The sequence below is a fragment of the Octodon degus genome, unplaced genomic scaffold, assembly GCF_000260255.1.
Source record: "Octodon degus isolate 3935 unplaced genomic scaffold, OctDeg1.0 scaffold00004, whole genome shotgun sequence".
NCBI lineage: Eukaryota > Metazoa > Chordata > Mammalia > Rodentia > Octodontidae > Octodon > Octodon degus.
Window position 1 is genome coordinate 34,602,105 of NW_004524580.1, and position 14,709 is coordinate 34,616,813.

At 59.9% G+C, this 14,709-nt stretch overlaps 1 protein-coding gene across 1 annotated transcript in view; it reads left to right on the forward strand.

Moving 5' to 3' along the window:
* The window catches only part of Btbd11 (BTB domain containing 11), a 178,936-nt gene extending 166,823 nt beyond the window's left edge, over nt 1–12,113 (forward strand). The window contains exons 13-18 of the mRNA XM_023717356.1: nt 1,412–1,517; nt 1,966–2,068; nt 3,185–3,266; nt 6,865–6,933; nt 8,119–8,232; nt 10,160–12,113. Of these exons, the coding sequence (XP_023573124.1) occupies nt 1,412–1,517; nt 1,966–2,068; nt 3,185–3,266; nt 6,865–6,933; nt 8,119–8,232; nt 10,160–10,369 (684 nt within the window). The 3' untranslated portion in view covers nt 10,370–12,113. The remainder of the gene's footprint in view (nt 1–1,411; nt 1,518–1,965; nt 2,069–3,184; nt 3,267–6,864; nt 6,934–8,118; nt 8,233–10,159) is intronic.
* Nucleotides 12,114–14,709: the final 2,596 nt, after the last annotated feature.

Consider the following 14,709-nt stretch of genomic DNA (forward strand, 5'->3'; position numbering starts at 1 on the left):
CTTCGAGGTCACCTGATACCCGCTAGGCGGGGCAGAGATGGGGCCCAGCAGGAAGCGGGGGAGGGGAGGCAGCACTCGAGACCCGGATGCAGATCCCGCGGGGTCTCCGGGAGGAGCCACGCAAGAACAGTGCCAAGCGGCTATCCCAAGTCCCACGGCTCACCTTGCTGCCCCCTCCAGGGAATGCTGCAGCCGCGTCAAACAGCAGCTCAGCCCATGGCCACCGGGACATTTGTTCTGAAAAATGTCTCTGGGCCAGGAGTGGTGGCCCATGCCTGCCATCCAGTCCTACACAGGCTGAGGCAGGAAAGCCAGCATGGGTTCAAGGCCAGCTGGAGCTACACAGTGAGCTCAAGAACAGCTTGAACTGCATTTTGAAACCCTGTTTCAGAAACAAAACAGAAAGGAAACCCCTCTGGGGTCACTCCTGTGGCCATGCTGTCTAGGCCCCACCGGGGGTCCTCTGTGCCTATCGGGAGAAACAGACTGGACAGTGTTGATGTGTGGCCCCTCCTGGCTACCAGGCCTGTAATAGGGCCGCTATGGTGAAGGCACCGTGTTGGGACCAACCATTCGGGCTGGAGCCCGAAGCCTCGCCTGCCCAACCTTGTTGGCAGGCGTGGGCTCTGAACCAAAGGGCAGGGCTCAGATCCTGGCTGGGCAGCTTCCCACCGTGGTACCAGCTTCAGCTCTGCTCCTGCCTCCGCTAGCCCAGAGTGAGACAGGAACTGTGCCAACCTCCACGGGTGGTGGAGTGTGCGCGACGAGGCAGTGGCCCGGAGCCCTGTGCAGGAGCAGAGAAGCCGCCTTCTTGGGGCATGTTCTGGGGCCTCACCAGGGAGGGGGGCCCTCCAGCTTCCTGGGGCGCTGCTCTTCGGGGACCCTTCACCTGCGTCGCAGCAGCTCACCCAGAGCTAAGGCACCCATGGGTGGGCTTGGGGAGGAAACCTTACTCCCTGTGGCTGGCTCAGGGGTCTCGGGGACACTTAGCCAGCCACGGGGAGTCACCAATTCTCTTGGCCCCTCCTGGTCAGCATTCCCCCTTTGCCGTGTCCGCCCGACCACAGTACTCAGTGAGGAGGCAGAAGCCACTGGGGACGGCTCCCAGGGCCCTGAGCAAGCCTGGCACCTGGACTTGGGACAGCATCACCCCCACCTTTTTTATTTTTGGAGAATGTGATTCAACTGATTAGTCCCAGATCCCAAAACCCAGCTCAGAAGGAAGCCGAATCAGGAGCGTTTGTCTCGGGGGAGGCAAGTGCAGTCGCGGGGCAGGGTAATTAGCTGCTTCCAGAATTGGAGTTATTGATCAAGCAGAGCTGGGACTGAAAACTTACTTTCCCAGTGCTGGGACCCCGTGGCGCCTGGCCTGTGACCGCAGCCTCCTCACGCGGTTGCGCTTTCCCTGCAGAATGAGGTCATCGGCCAGCAGCTGTGCGTCATCTTCACACACTGCTACGGGCCCTATCCCATCCCCAAGCTGGCAGAAATCAAGAGGAAGCAGACCTCGCGCCTGGGTGAGCGGCCGGGGGCCCTGGAGAGTGCACGGGAGGGAGCAGTAGCTCCCTCTGATCGCAGGCCCTCCTGGGGTCACCAGGCAGGTGCCCCCTCTGATGCCCCTTGTCCACCCAGAGAATACTACCTGCAGGAGAGGGCTCGGCAGTTCCTGCAGGCACCACGCTGGCAGTCTGCTCAGCACTTCCATGAAGCACTCTGTTTAATCCTGTGATAGAGGTGGACCCTGCTTACTCCCACTGCCACTTGACAGAAGGGCACCCGAGGCATGGAGCTGCCCGCTAAGGCGGCCAGGGTCACACGGCAGAGCCCATGTCCTCACCATCTCCTCACTCCCTGTGAGAACACAGAGGAAGAACGCAGGATATAGGGGGGTGTCGACGGGCCACCCCGGGGCAGGTCCTGGGACTGCTAACGCCGCCCTCCCACCCGCCCTGCTCTTCCTTGTAGACCCTCACTTCCTCAACAACAAGGAGATGTCCGACGTCACCTTCCTCGTGGAAGGGAGGCCATTCTACGCTCACAAAGTGCTGCTGTTCACAGCCTCCCCGAGGTGCGTACCCCGCACCTAGCTGCACCCTGCTCTGCCCGTCCTCCAAGGCTCGATGTCCGTGATCTTCTCGCTGCTGTGACTCCCAGAGCAAGGCACCCCTGCTCTTGGCAGGCAGAGCCCATGCCCGGACCAGAGCTTGGCAAGCAGCCCCCGGGGGTCTGCGGGCTCCCTTGGCCAGGCAGCTTTGTGCATTGAGCAGCCTGAGACCCCTCCACGGCAGCCCCAGGAGGCCCCCTCGCCGAGCATCAGGGAAGAGCCTGGCTAAGCCGCCAAAGCTCACAGGTGCTGGCCCTCCTTCTGCCTAGCTGAGCCCACAGGTGCTAGCATTGGGTACAGCAAAGGAAAAAATCACTCCGTGGCTCTGCCACCACGGACCACCCTGCCTTGGGGCTTCCAGGAAGGCTGCTGGCCATGTGTCTGGACTCCCCCAGTTCCCAGAAGCACCTGGCCTCCCCAGGCCCCCAAACCAGAGGCAAACGCCTGCAGTCTTGGTCTCGCGAGAGCATGCTGTGCCTGTGCAGCTCTTGTGGTGGTAAAGACACTGACAGGCCAGAGGCAGCAGGCCTCTCTCGGAGTACCCCATCATCAGAACTCAGCCAACCCAACTCTGGACGTCTGAGCTTCCCCGGCACTGACAGCCAGGGGCTTCCTCGTAGGTTTGGCGGTTGGGCAGGAAATGCACCTAAGATCCCAGGACAAGGGGTCCTTGGGGCAGCTGGGGCTGCCGCAGAGGCAGCAACAGAGTCAGAGTTGCTGTCAGGACCAGAGGGAAGCCGGGACTGAAGCTCAGGAAGAGGCACCCTGGAGAGGCGGTCCTGCCCCCAGCACCCGGCTGGGACAGTCTAAAGCCGCTGCTCTGTGCCACTCACCTCAAAGCACAGCTCTTAGATCCGAGTTTGGCTTCCACTAACGTGGTAGCACCGTAGAGGAACAGTCTGAACCTGGAACCTGAGCTGGGTGTGGTGCGGCACGCCTGTCACCCCAGCTGCTCCAGAGGCTGAGGTGGGAGGGCCAGAACTCGAGGCCAACCTGGGCAGTTTAGACCACACTGGGGTGGCAGAGCTGGGGTCAGGTGGGGAGTAGGGGGGCCCTCTGACCTCCCTGTGTGTTATACAGGTTCAAGGCCCTCCTGTCCAGCAAGCCAGCCAATGATGGCACCTGCATAGAGATTGGCTACGTGAAGTACCCCATCTTCCAGGTGAGCCCTGGGGTCGGGGCCCAGGATGAGCTGCTGGAAGAAGTTGGGCAGGGGCTGGAGCCTGCTGAGCCAGGGCCTGGGGACAGAGGACAGGGGGTGCCCTCTCCTAGAGACTCAAAGTGTAGACAGGGAGGCTGTGAGTGTCCCCTGAAGCAGGGCCAGCTAGCACTGTGGCCGCTCAGAGCCAGGAAATCTGGGAGGAGCCCCTGGAGGAAGGGCTGGGGCTCAGACATTGAAGTTTGAGGAGTTGGGGCCAGAAAAGGGCTAAAGGCTTGAGAACCCAAGATGTCCCAGGGAGAGGACCTCGCCAAGTGGTAGGACCTCAGGCTGCCTTGGTACAGCAAGGCCAGCCAGGCGAGACAAGGCAGGCCCAAGACAGTGGCTCTCCCTTCCTGCACTGGCCCTGGCCCCAGGCCCGCCGCCCGCAGGGCTACCAGGAAGGCGCCATGCCCTTGCGCTAGCCCTGAGGCCTCTGAGGTCTGTCTGGGTTTCCGCCGTTAGAGACGCACTCCTCCTACGGTGTCTGAAACTTGGAAACAGGCTGCTCGCAGCCACGTGGTGCGTGCCGGCTGAGCCCAGCGCTGGGGGGCTGAGGCAGGGGGTGCTCTGGCTGGGTCCCAGCGACGCAGTGAAGCCCATCCCAAAAGACACATGGCTAAAAAGGGAGGAAAGGAAAGAAGAGCCCTCCACAAATAACAAAGGACAAGATGACATGGGTCTCTGGCTCACAGGGATCCAGCAGAGCCAGGAAGGGCCAGGTCAGCACCAGCCCCTCAGACAGGGCTGGACGAGGAGGATAGAAGCCTCCACAGTGCCAGGCAGCCAGGTGGAGAGCGGGGTGAAGGCTGTGCCCCAGGGCAGCCTGGGCTGTTGCACCCCTGACCCACCCTCGCCCCCACTGCCTGCTGATAAGGCAGCACAGGGGACAGAGTGGCCGCAGACCAGCTTTGGGGCGGAGGATCCTGGCCCCGGCAGGCAGTGGTTGTCAGGACCATTACCCCCATTTCTAGAGGGGAAACTGAGGTAGGTGGTGGCACGGACTGGCCTGAACCGTCAGCCTGGTGGAGATGGTGCCAGGGCTCAGTCTCCATCTGCCTGGTACCAAAGCTCAGGACATCACCCAGGCACCGGGATAAGGACATCCCTGAGTCCCACCAGGGCCAGCATCCCCAATGGCAGCACTTTGGAGCATCACATCTGACCCCCCGGGTCGGGACCCAGCTGCTGTCTCCCCGAGTTGGGGACCTGTGTGCTGAGCAGCCTGCTCCGTGCAGTCATAGGTGTCCCTGTCCCTGGGCACAGGCAGGAAGCTTCTAAACACAAGAGCCCAAGCTGCCCCAGCGGGACGCTGCAGGTGAAAGCTCCATGTGCCTGTGATATGCCCCCTCGGGAGGCTGAGGTGGGAAGATTGAAAGTTCAGGCCCCTGGCAACTAGCAGGACTCTATCTTAATGGAAAAACAAAGAAGCTAGGGACACAGCTAGGCAGTAGAGTGCACGCCCATGGGCATGCGGCCCTGGGTTCCATTCCCAGTGCTGCAAAGAGCAAAGAAGAGGAAATGGTCAGGAGGAGGATGAAGAGAAACAGAAGAGAGGGGTCCCGCCCCCTCTGTGGCAAAGCCGAGGGCCTGCGGGCTCTGCCGCCTCTTCCCCTGCTGGCCCCTCGGGTCCTCCTGCGGTCACCAGCCCTGCAGAGGGCAACTCAGGCCCTGAAGCATTTGCCCAGGAACTCGGGGCCAGGCAAGAAGCCTGGCAGGAGCCAAGCCCTCACCCCCAGGATAAGCGCTGCCCTGACCCGGTGTGCGGCCTCTGACTGTTCCCCATAAGTCTTTCCAGCCACTCTGTCCCCACATGGGAAGATGGGGCCACCCTTTCAGGCAAGGAGAAATGCCTCTCGAGGCAGAGAAGGTTATGAAGGAGGCCACAGGTGGGTTGTGCCTGGCTACCCACCTCCCCACCCCTCCAGGGAAGCCCCACACACAGCCTGGCCTGGCCTTGCTCCCTCCACTCCCTAGCAGCGGCCTCGTGGGCAGCCGGGTGCGACTGGGACCCCACTTCCCTCGCTGGGAAGGCCATGCTGGGGCAGGCGTGCCTGCTGCGCCCTCGCACCCTGGGGGAGCCCTGCCAGCACACCCCAGGTGCTGTGGCGCAGGGCAGAGGAGGGGGCGGCCTGAGACTTCCCAGTGCTGCAGGCACCGAGCTAGTTACGTCCCAGAGCCACCCATAGCCACATCCACGCCGAGGGAAGTGCAGGGAAAACACACACCCGGGGCTGGAAGAGCAGAGGGTGGCCAGGGCAAAAAGGCCATGCCATCCAAGGGAGGAGGACGGGGCTGCCGCAGGCGTCATCTGAGGTTGATGCACAAAACACGCGCAGCAGCAGCCGCATTCAGAAGAGGCAGGTGAAGCTCAGCCCTGGCACTGCGAGCTGGCGGATGCGCCCTAAACTTGGCCCGTCACAAGTGCTCCGTGGACATCAGGGCACTGAGGGACAGACACGCCGACCGCGGGGTGAGGCGTGCAGACTCTGAGCTAAGACACCAGAGAGGGCGGGGCTGCGCATCTGCCACATAGGGCTAGGGCCAAGAGGTGGAGGGATTCGGCCTGCAAGCTTCTCTGGGGTGAGAAGTGTTCTGAAACCCTGTGGTAGCGGGGGTGATGCCACGTCGTGTAGATGCTAAAAGCCCACGCTGTTTGCTTTCACTGGGTGTGTTTTGTGCTTGATCGCATCTCGGTAAACTTGTAAACAATACGAAAATTGGTCATGTTAGACACAGCTCAAAGGCAGGCTGGGAGCGTGTGCAGGTGGCCAGCAAGGTGACTGCAGGCAGGAGCAGCACCCAGCAGGGCCCGCTGCCCAAGACAGCTGGCAGCGCATTTGGGCTTCGTCATCACCCGGAACGTGGCAGCACCCCTGCTTTACAGATGGTGCCGGGGCTCCCGAGGCTGCCCCTGCCCTCCAGCTTGGAAGTGTAGCAGCCAGGTCCCCTCCAGGGCTTGCTCTCAGCTGCTGTCCCATGCTGCTCGCCCGCAGCCTGTAGGGTGTGGTGGGCAACCCGCCTTCCATCCCACTGTCCACCACCCAGGCCCAGTGCGTCAAGGCTCGGTTCACTGTCACAGCTGCCCCAGGCCAGGCCCACAAAGCCAGGGGGACAGGGACGGGGGGTCAGGGCCGTCAGCATGGTGCACCCTGAAAGACGAGCACTCAGCTCTCATGGGAGGGGGTGACAAGAGTCCAGACACATCAGCCAGCTTCATTCCACTCAAGTGACAGCCGCTGGCAAAGCTCCTTGGCCTTGTCTACTGTTGGGATGCCATGAGTCCTTGACCGGACATCAGCTTGGGCCACTGAGCCACCCTCAGGGAGCACCAAGACTGCACCTTGCCCCCAGAGGACCCTGCGGGTCATGGGGGTGGGCCATGTCCCCTGGGCAGCTCGAGAGGGCCAGGTCCCAGGAGCCCTGTGATCATGGTGCACAGGCTGTCTGCATCTGGTGCCAGGCAGATCTGGAGTCAGGGTCTCATCCTATCTCAGCTGTGACAGGGTGGGGGCTGGGGTGGGCGGTGGACGGCCCGGCTCACTGCGTTCCTCCCTTCCAGCTGGTCATGCAGTACCTCTACTACGGAGGCCCTGAGTCCTTGCTCATCAAGAACAACGAGATCATGGAGGTGAGGAGCCAGCAGGCCTGTCCTGGCCCGTGGGGAGTGGCACCGGAACAGTGGTGGGGGTGGGGACGGCACCTGGGGTCATCCCCAGACACTGCATTTCCTGGGCAGCACGGGCTCCTCTGGGGTCCCTTGGGGAGATCCCACCTTAATGACTTTGGGGGTGCAGGGGCTCCCAGAGCAGCAGCAGCAGCAGCAAATGACCCAACATCTCCCTTGCCATCCCCCAAACACATCCATGCCTCAGTCTCAGGCCACCCTTTTCCTGGTCACTGCTCCACCCCTAGCCTTACCGCCACGCCCTCTGCCCGAGGCCAAGGGTCCCCACTCCTTTCTGGAAGCAGAAGTCTAATTGGTTTCTCAATCAAAGCTGGGCGTTTTGAGACCAAAGCCACAGAGCGGCTAGGTACAGGGCGCCTGGCTGTCAGACACCCCGAGGATCCGTGCCCCAGCTGCGTGACCTTCTCAGGTTACTTGACCTCTAGGCCTGTTTCTTCACCTGTGAAGGGGTGAGGCCTGGTGTTCTGGAGGCTGCTAGAAGCATCTTTTTGTGAGGGTATAGCCAGCCCAGTACTTCTCCTCCAGCCAGGACAGGGACAGGCAGAGGACAAGGACTCCTGTGTAAACATTTTAGAAATTCCAAAGTCTGAGTAACAAATACTGTTTTTCCGTGACCTGGATCAGATAGAGCTGTACATCAAAACACTGGCTCCAGACCGGTTCCCACAGGAGCGCCTGCCCCAGACATGGGGGTGCCCCTGCCCCTAGCAGCCCTGAGCCCCCGGAGTACGGTCAGGCACAGCAGGGGCCACCCCAACACCGCCCCCACCCCACCATGTTGTACCTCCCTCCCGAAAGCCTGTCACCTCCACACACAGCAGTGTGATCCAGGGACAAAGATTCCTGTCCCCTGGGCCTCAGTGAGGGACAGCAGCATGTTGAAAAGACAGGTGGCAGAGGAGAGAGCCCCAACATGAGGGCCTGGGGTGACACGCGGGATGTGGGGACCTCACTCACACCCATGAGCTGAATGACATCACATACCCTGGCTCTGCGCGCAGCGAGCGGTGGTGACCCCTCCGCCCCTTCACCACCCCCGTGGCCCGGTCCCGCCCAGCCGTCCTCGCTGGGCCCACGGTGCCCCCGCTGCCCCGGCCTTCTCCGCCCTCACGCCCCCTTCGGTTGCAGCTCCTGTCCGCCGCCAAGTTCTTCCAGCTGGATGCCCTGCAGCGCCACTGCGAGATCATCTGCGCCAAAAGCGTCACCACAGACAACTGTGTGGACGTCTACAGCCACGCCAAGGTGAGGCGTGGTGCCCAGCCCAGTGGCAGCGGCAGCCACAGGGACCGTGTTAGGAATGAGAATATCTGGGACACGTCCCCAAACCTCTGAACCAGAAATAAGACGTGGAGTCAGCTGTCTGGTTTCCCTGGCCAGGGACCTGAGCTTGTGTCCCCACTGGGTTTCATGAGAAAAGACGCTGCTGCTTAGAAACCCAGAGGAATAAAATGGGACTCACCCCTAAGGCGGGAGCCACGAAGAAAGTACGAGAAAGCTTTCCCAGGCTGCCGCGTCGCTCGTGCGTGAGGCTCCGGGCTCACCACACTTAGGCACGCACACACATCTTAGCTGACGATTCTGGTTGCTCTGTGCATGACCAATCTTTTCTCTGCTCAGGACGAGCACAGTCAGCCTTGTGAGCCACGGTCGCTCAACTCCTTGTGAACCTGATGCCCACAGTGGCTTTCCCAGGGCTGTACCTTCGTGGCGAGTCCCATTTTATTCCCCTGGGTTTCTAAGTAGCAGCATCTTTCCTTGTGAAACCCAGTGGGGACACAAGCTCAGGTCCCCAGCCAGGGAAACCAGACACAGACTCAGGCCCCCAGCTGGAGAAATAGTCCCCTCCCCTGTGGCCGCCCACTTGCCTCTGCCTCTGCCTCGCAGGGCCACCTGGGCGCCCAACACACACCTCCCTCACAGCCCTACGTGGGGCCAGCGCCAGCCTGCCACCTCCTGCCCCTCTGCATCTGGCTTCCCTGTGCAAGGGTCCACATGGGTCCTGCTCGGTGCAGGTGACGCTGCACATTGAGGCCAGTTCAATAAGAAAGAAGAAAGCAAAAGGATTTTGTTTGGAACCCCACAACACAGGTGTTGGAGGCCAACAGCTGGGCAATGTCATCCTGTTCTGCAGCTGACCACTGAGACAGCTGGGCTTACAGATCACACACACACACTCTCTGTGCATGGCTGAGCTGACTTCGTGCAAAGCCATCAGGAGGCCCTGGAGTTTCCCGTGCCTTTCTCGGCACATCTACCTGAGAACACAGCGTGAGCTGGTCCTGCTTGGCTCTCCACCAATGCAGAAAGCCCAGCTTCGGACCAGGGCGGAGGACATGAGCTGGGAAACCCGGGGGCTCACTCACCGGGGTTTACTGACCACCAGCTATTTCCTAGGAACTTAATTCACCGGAATATAAGAAACTAGTGGGGTTTGGTCCCTATTGCTGAAAAAAAGAAAAACTGGCATCTGAGAGAGGACCAGCAGGCACGGCCTAGGAAGGACCACGTTGTCATGCTCCGCTGTGCAGACCACGCGGCTGCTTCTGTACCTACCCGCTTAGTTCTGCCACTATGGTGCCAAGCAGCCAGATGGGATATGTTCACAAATGGTGTGGTTGTGTTCTAACAAAACTTTATTGACAGGGGACAGGGAGATGGCTCAGTGGAATTGGCGCTTCCCTGGCAAGCATAAGGGCCTGAGTTCAATCCCCAGTTCCGCCAAAAAAAAAAAAAAAAATTAAAAACTTTATTGACAGAAGCACGTAGTGGGCCACATTTGGCCCCGGCAGTTAGGCAGCCTCTAGTCTGAGAAGTGGGAGCTCCAGTTCCACCTCCACCCGCTGTTAGCTGTGTGGACTCGGGCATGTGGACACTCACAGCCACCATTCGGAAAACATCTCCAACTATTTCAATGCATATGTTGTACTTATTCCCCATTGATGTTGCCTGGGCTGAGTGGCAGTCACTTGGAGGGCTGGTACCGGCTGTGATAAGGTAGGGAGGGGCATCATGGCCACAGAACCTGAGAGGCAGCTCTGAGCCTCAGTTTCCCTACCTGTAAGACAAGGCCTTCCAGTCTATGCTGCAAAGGCCGAGGGCCCAGCCCTTTCTGTCGCCCAAGAAGGCACCCACCTTTCTCACCTAACCACACTTCTGCTCCCTCTCGCAGTTCCTTGGAGTCACAGAGCTCTCTGCCTACTGTGAAGGCTACTTCCTGAAAAACATGATGGTCCTCATTGAAAACGAAGCCTTCAAGCAGCTCCTGTACGACAAAAATGGCGAGGGAACAGGCCAGGATGTGCTCCAGGACTTGCAGAGGACGTTGGCCATCAGGATTCAGTCTATCCACCTGTCGTCCTCCAAGGGCTCGGTGGTGTGAGTGTCCAGTGCACGGAGGTGGCCCGGGGACTCCAGCTGTCCCACTGCCCTGGCTGCACCAACACAGGACCCTACCTGGCGTCTGTGGCTCAGCCACACAGCAGCCTCCACTGCCTCGGCTGTGCTTAAATCGGTGAGCGCAGCTCCCACACGTTCCTGTTGGAACTCAGGGCACGGAGCAGGGTGCAGCAGGTGGGGCACCTCCAGTCCACATGGGGCCACCAAGACAACTCTGGCCTTGTGGCCGGGGTTCCCTGGATGTGCTGAGGCCAAAATGCTGCTCAGGCTCTGGGCTAAACCGGACTGCGCTGACCTGGAAGCACTCGTGTCACACGCCTGAGACCTCGGCAGCTGCGCAGAGCGAAGGTCAAACCTGGCAGCTCGTGGATGAGGCTGTTCACGGGATGAGGAGATCACCCGGCCCACTCCAGGGGTGGGAGCTTTTTAAAACTGTTCGTACCCTAACAACAACAGGGCAGTTCTGTAGTTTAAAATATATTTCTAAAAGCTTAACAGTCCATTTTCAACTGAATTGTGTTTAGGGCTCTGTGTTTCGAGGTTCTTTTCTTCTTTTTTAAACAGCAAGCCGCAGGCCCACACTGTGTACACACTCGGTCCGCAAGTTCTCGCTGATATTCCGGACAAGGTGAAAGGACCAAGCCTTAGTGAGCACAGTCACGCAGAAGGGGTGCACTGCCAGCTCCGTTCCAGTAACCTGCATGTTAATCGGGGTGAGGCTAGCACGCCCCACATGACCGCACGCATCTGCATGAGCCGCCACCTGTATGACGTTATGTTTGCGCTTCATTTCTTGCCAAGGTAAAACTGTCCCATCAGTTCTTGCTTAGAAGTCCGCCTGGCGACACTCACACATCCACTTCTCTCATCACGGATGAACTGGGATGCTTTCGCAGAAATGCGCCACAGATGATGTTGGGGGGTGGGGGGACGCACGTCGGAGAATTTTCTCTTAACTCAGAGTTTTTGCTGTATTCTCAGAAGATGTTAATAGTTTGTTACTAGCCAGAGAGTATGACTATGTTAGACTATTTTTCGAGATGAATCATGTATGATAGGAGGTACTTTCTGTATTCCGACAGTGTACAGTTAGGATTCTCTAATGAAAGTCTATATCAACAGGGTTATGTTCGCCTGCCATATATTATATACATATCTATATTATATATAAGCAAAAGAGATTGGTGAAGTGCCACAGTATTCCAATAGCTTCTGAGTTGCGGTCTTTTTCCTGTTCTTTAAATTGGAACCTAGAACGTGTGTGGTTTAAAACTAGGAGAATGACTCTTACCCTTTGGAGTGGCAGGGCCTGGTCGACAAACCCATTTCCTAGCATGCCTGCGGAAAGCTGCGCCGGACTCCGGGTTCTGAGGCACTGCTGTCCGCCCTCCTGCTTGTCCCCTCCGCCCTCGGACAAGTCCTTCCGTGTGTGGCCCGCGTCTGTCGTCTGTCCCCAGCACTGGCTCCTCTGATGTAGCCATGGCTTCTCTTCCCCATGGTCATCTGCAAACCTCTCTCGTTTCATGGTCCCCCAAGGAAGGAGGACACCTGTGCTGCCCACAGAGGGGGCACTGTGGCACAGACCTCAGATCAGCCTCGTGCGGGCGTCCCTACTACCAGCGACTTCTCCGCGAGTGTCTGGTGTGCACTGGGGCCTGTGGGTTTTGGTTTGTACCTGGGCAACCCCCGCCGGGCTTCTGTCCCAGTTTGGTGTGCTCTCTCAGTCATTAAAGCAGTGATTTCCCGCACCGTGCCTGCTTTGTGTGCAGCAAGTGAATTTGGCCAACTGGCTCCAGCTCACCTTCCCCTCAGCTCAGGGATAGCACAGCGGGCAGGGAGGGACAGGAAGATGCTGGCCGGAAGAGGCTCCTAGTGCTGGCGGGGCACTTCTGAGGGAGGCTCGGTCTCCTTCCTGTCACGTGGGAGGCATGGGGCAGATGCCTGCTGGGAGAACTCTCCTGTCCCTCCAGGGTGCACCCTGATGACACTTTGAGGGACTGTGTCACTAGGACAAAGGTGAGTTGATGCCCCTGGATGGTGGCAGCATTCTAGGGTCCAGGTGGGATACAGAGCGGGGAGCAGCCAGTGGTGACTAAGGTCAAGCCAGGTGCCCGGGGGGGCTACTCTGGCCTCAGCAGGCTCCCCGAGAGAGGAGTCCCCTGGCCAGCCCACGGGAGCTGGGTCCCAGAGCTGAGCTGGGAGCTGGGCACAGGGCTGGCCTCGCACCCTCCCTGGGCAGTCACCCTGGCTGCTCTGCAGCCCAGTTCTGTGGGTACTTTAAGAAGCAACCAAAGCAGCCAGCACCAGGCACAGGCAAGCAGAAAGGCACTGTTCTTCTGGCTGGGTACCCCCCTCCGCATAGCCTCAGCTGGGGAGCTACTGGCCTCAGTCCCTGGGAAGGGACAGGCAGCTTTGGCACTAGCACCTCGGCCTGCCCGACAGGACAGGGTCCCTCGGCTCCCAGCCCACGCACGCCACGCCTGGGCATCATGCCCGCCCGGGAGGACCCGCAGGCTCACAGGAGGAAGTCCAGTCCCTCAGGACAGGGCGCAGGCGTGCCCTCGGGTCCTGCCTGGCCGTGCTACGTGGGAACTCGTGTTGCTGCTTCCAGAAACCAGGCAGAAGGCGCTGCTCCAGTGGAGCCTGGGCCTGGTACTCACTGAGGCAGGGCGCTGGGAACGAAAGGCGCTAGGGAGGTGTCCGCCGCAGCAGCCCCGGGGGCCCTGTCTTCACCCCCTCACCACTGATGCTTGTCTCTCGCAGCCTTGCGCTTGCTACCCTGCGTCACAGAGCAGTCACCAAGGTGTCTCTTCTGGTTCCAGTGGCCCCTGCGCCTCTGCCAGTGCTCTCCCAGGGGCCTGGACCCAGCTCTGACCCGAAAACCTCATTCCAAACCAAGGGGCTCCTGGTGAGCAGGGAGACACGGGATGAGTGCCTGACCTGGTTCTCGGAAGCAGTCCAGCCGGGAGTGTACGGGCCTCACAGGCAGATGAACCCATGGGCCTGTTTTCCTCTGGAAACTTGGGTTTAGCTACCCACAGCTCCTGGCAGGGGGTCTGGGGATGAAGGGGAGTCGGCACGGGTGCCCACTGTTGTTGGCACAGAAAGGCATGTCCGAGATTCTAAAGGTCAGGAGAGAAGGCTCAGTTCACACCAGGAAAGGAAAGTTTGTTTCTAGAATGTTCCACAACGGCGGCGATGTCTTGGGGCTTGCTGCTTACTACAAGGAGGATAGGGAAATTCCCCTACCTGGGGCTTCCTGCCCTCAGGAATGAAGAAGTGTGGAAGGCCGCCCATCCGTCATCCTCTTCTACAAAGGTGACATTCGCTGGGTACTGGGGTCGCAGGGTCTTCCAAATTCCTGCTGACTCAGGAATGGAACACTGTCACCTGGCCCTTTCACATTAGGGTCCCACAGCGATCCTGTAACATCCAAGGCCTCACACATGGCCCGAGGGGTCCACAGCCACCAGGGTCAGCATTCAGCACAGGGCTTACAGCCCAGGGCTCTGTGCAGCAGGAGAAGGGACCCCCCAGTGCCCAGTGTCAACCTGGGAACCGCTGTCCACATCAGCTGAACCCACACAGCCCTCACGGCCACTCCAATGTGTTGCTGCCGTCACCCCCTCCCTGGCACCCTGAACTCTCCCTGAAGAAATGTCGTGTCACTCCCACCCCCTCCAGCTGGGCCCAGGCCGTGACCAAAGTGGCACCTGCCACTGGACAGGGCTGTTAACAGAAGCTGGGGCAGTGCCTATTTTTTCCACCCTCTTTCAGAATAACTCAGCAGATTTTGAACTTCCTGCTTGGTAGAAAGAAATAGAACCCGCACTCAGCAATCACATTGCTCCCTGTCGCCATCCTCGATGCAGCAGTCAGATAGCCGGGCCCGTGAAGGGACAGCGCCCAGCTTAGCTCGGACCCTCAAAGCACAGTCCCTCGGCCAGAAGAGGCCATCACGAGGGGCGCCCTGCCAACCCTGGGGCTGTGGCTTTCAGATGACTCAGTCATGCTGCCTCAGGCCTCCAGGACGTGAGCTGTACAGGGGAGGAGGGGTAGGACAGGGGTGCGGCGCTGCTCTGCTCCTGGGGACCTTGCCTGGGCTCACCCCACCCCCTGCACCTGTGTCCTCAGCTCTGAGCTGGTGTCCTGGGCTGGGACCCGCTGCACTCCCCCCACTGCACCCCCACACCAGGACACCAGGGTCGCCGCAGGTGGGGGACAGAGTTGTGACCACACTCCCGGACTTCTGGAAAGGGCACAGAGCAGTGGGGGCTTCCTCACACCAGGCTCCCACTGGGCCCAAGCCACACTCACGCCGAG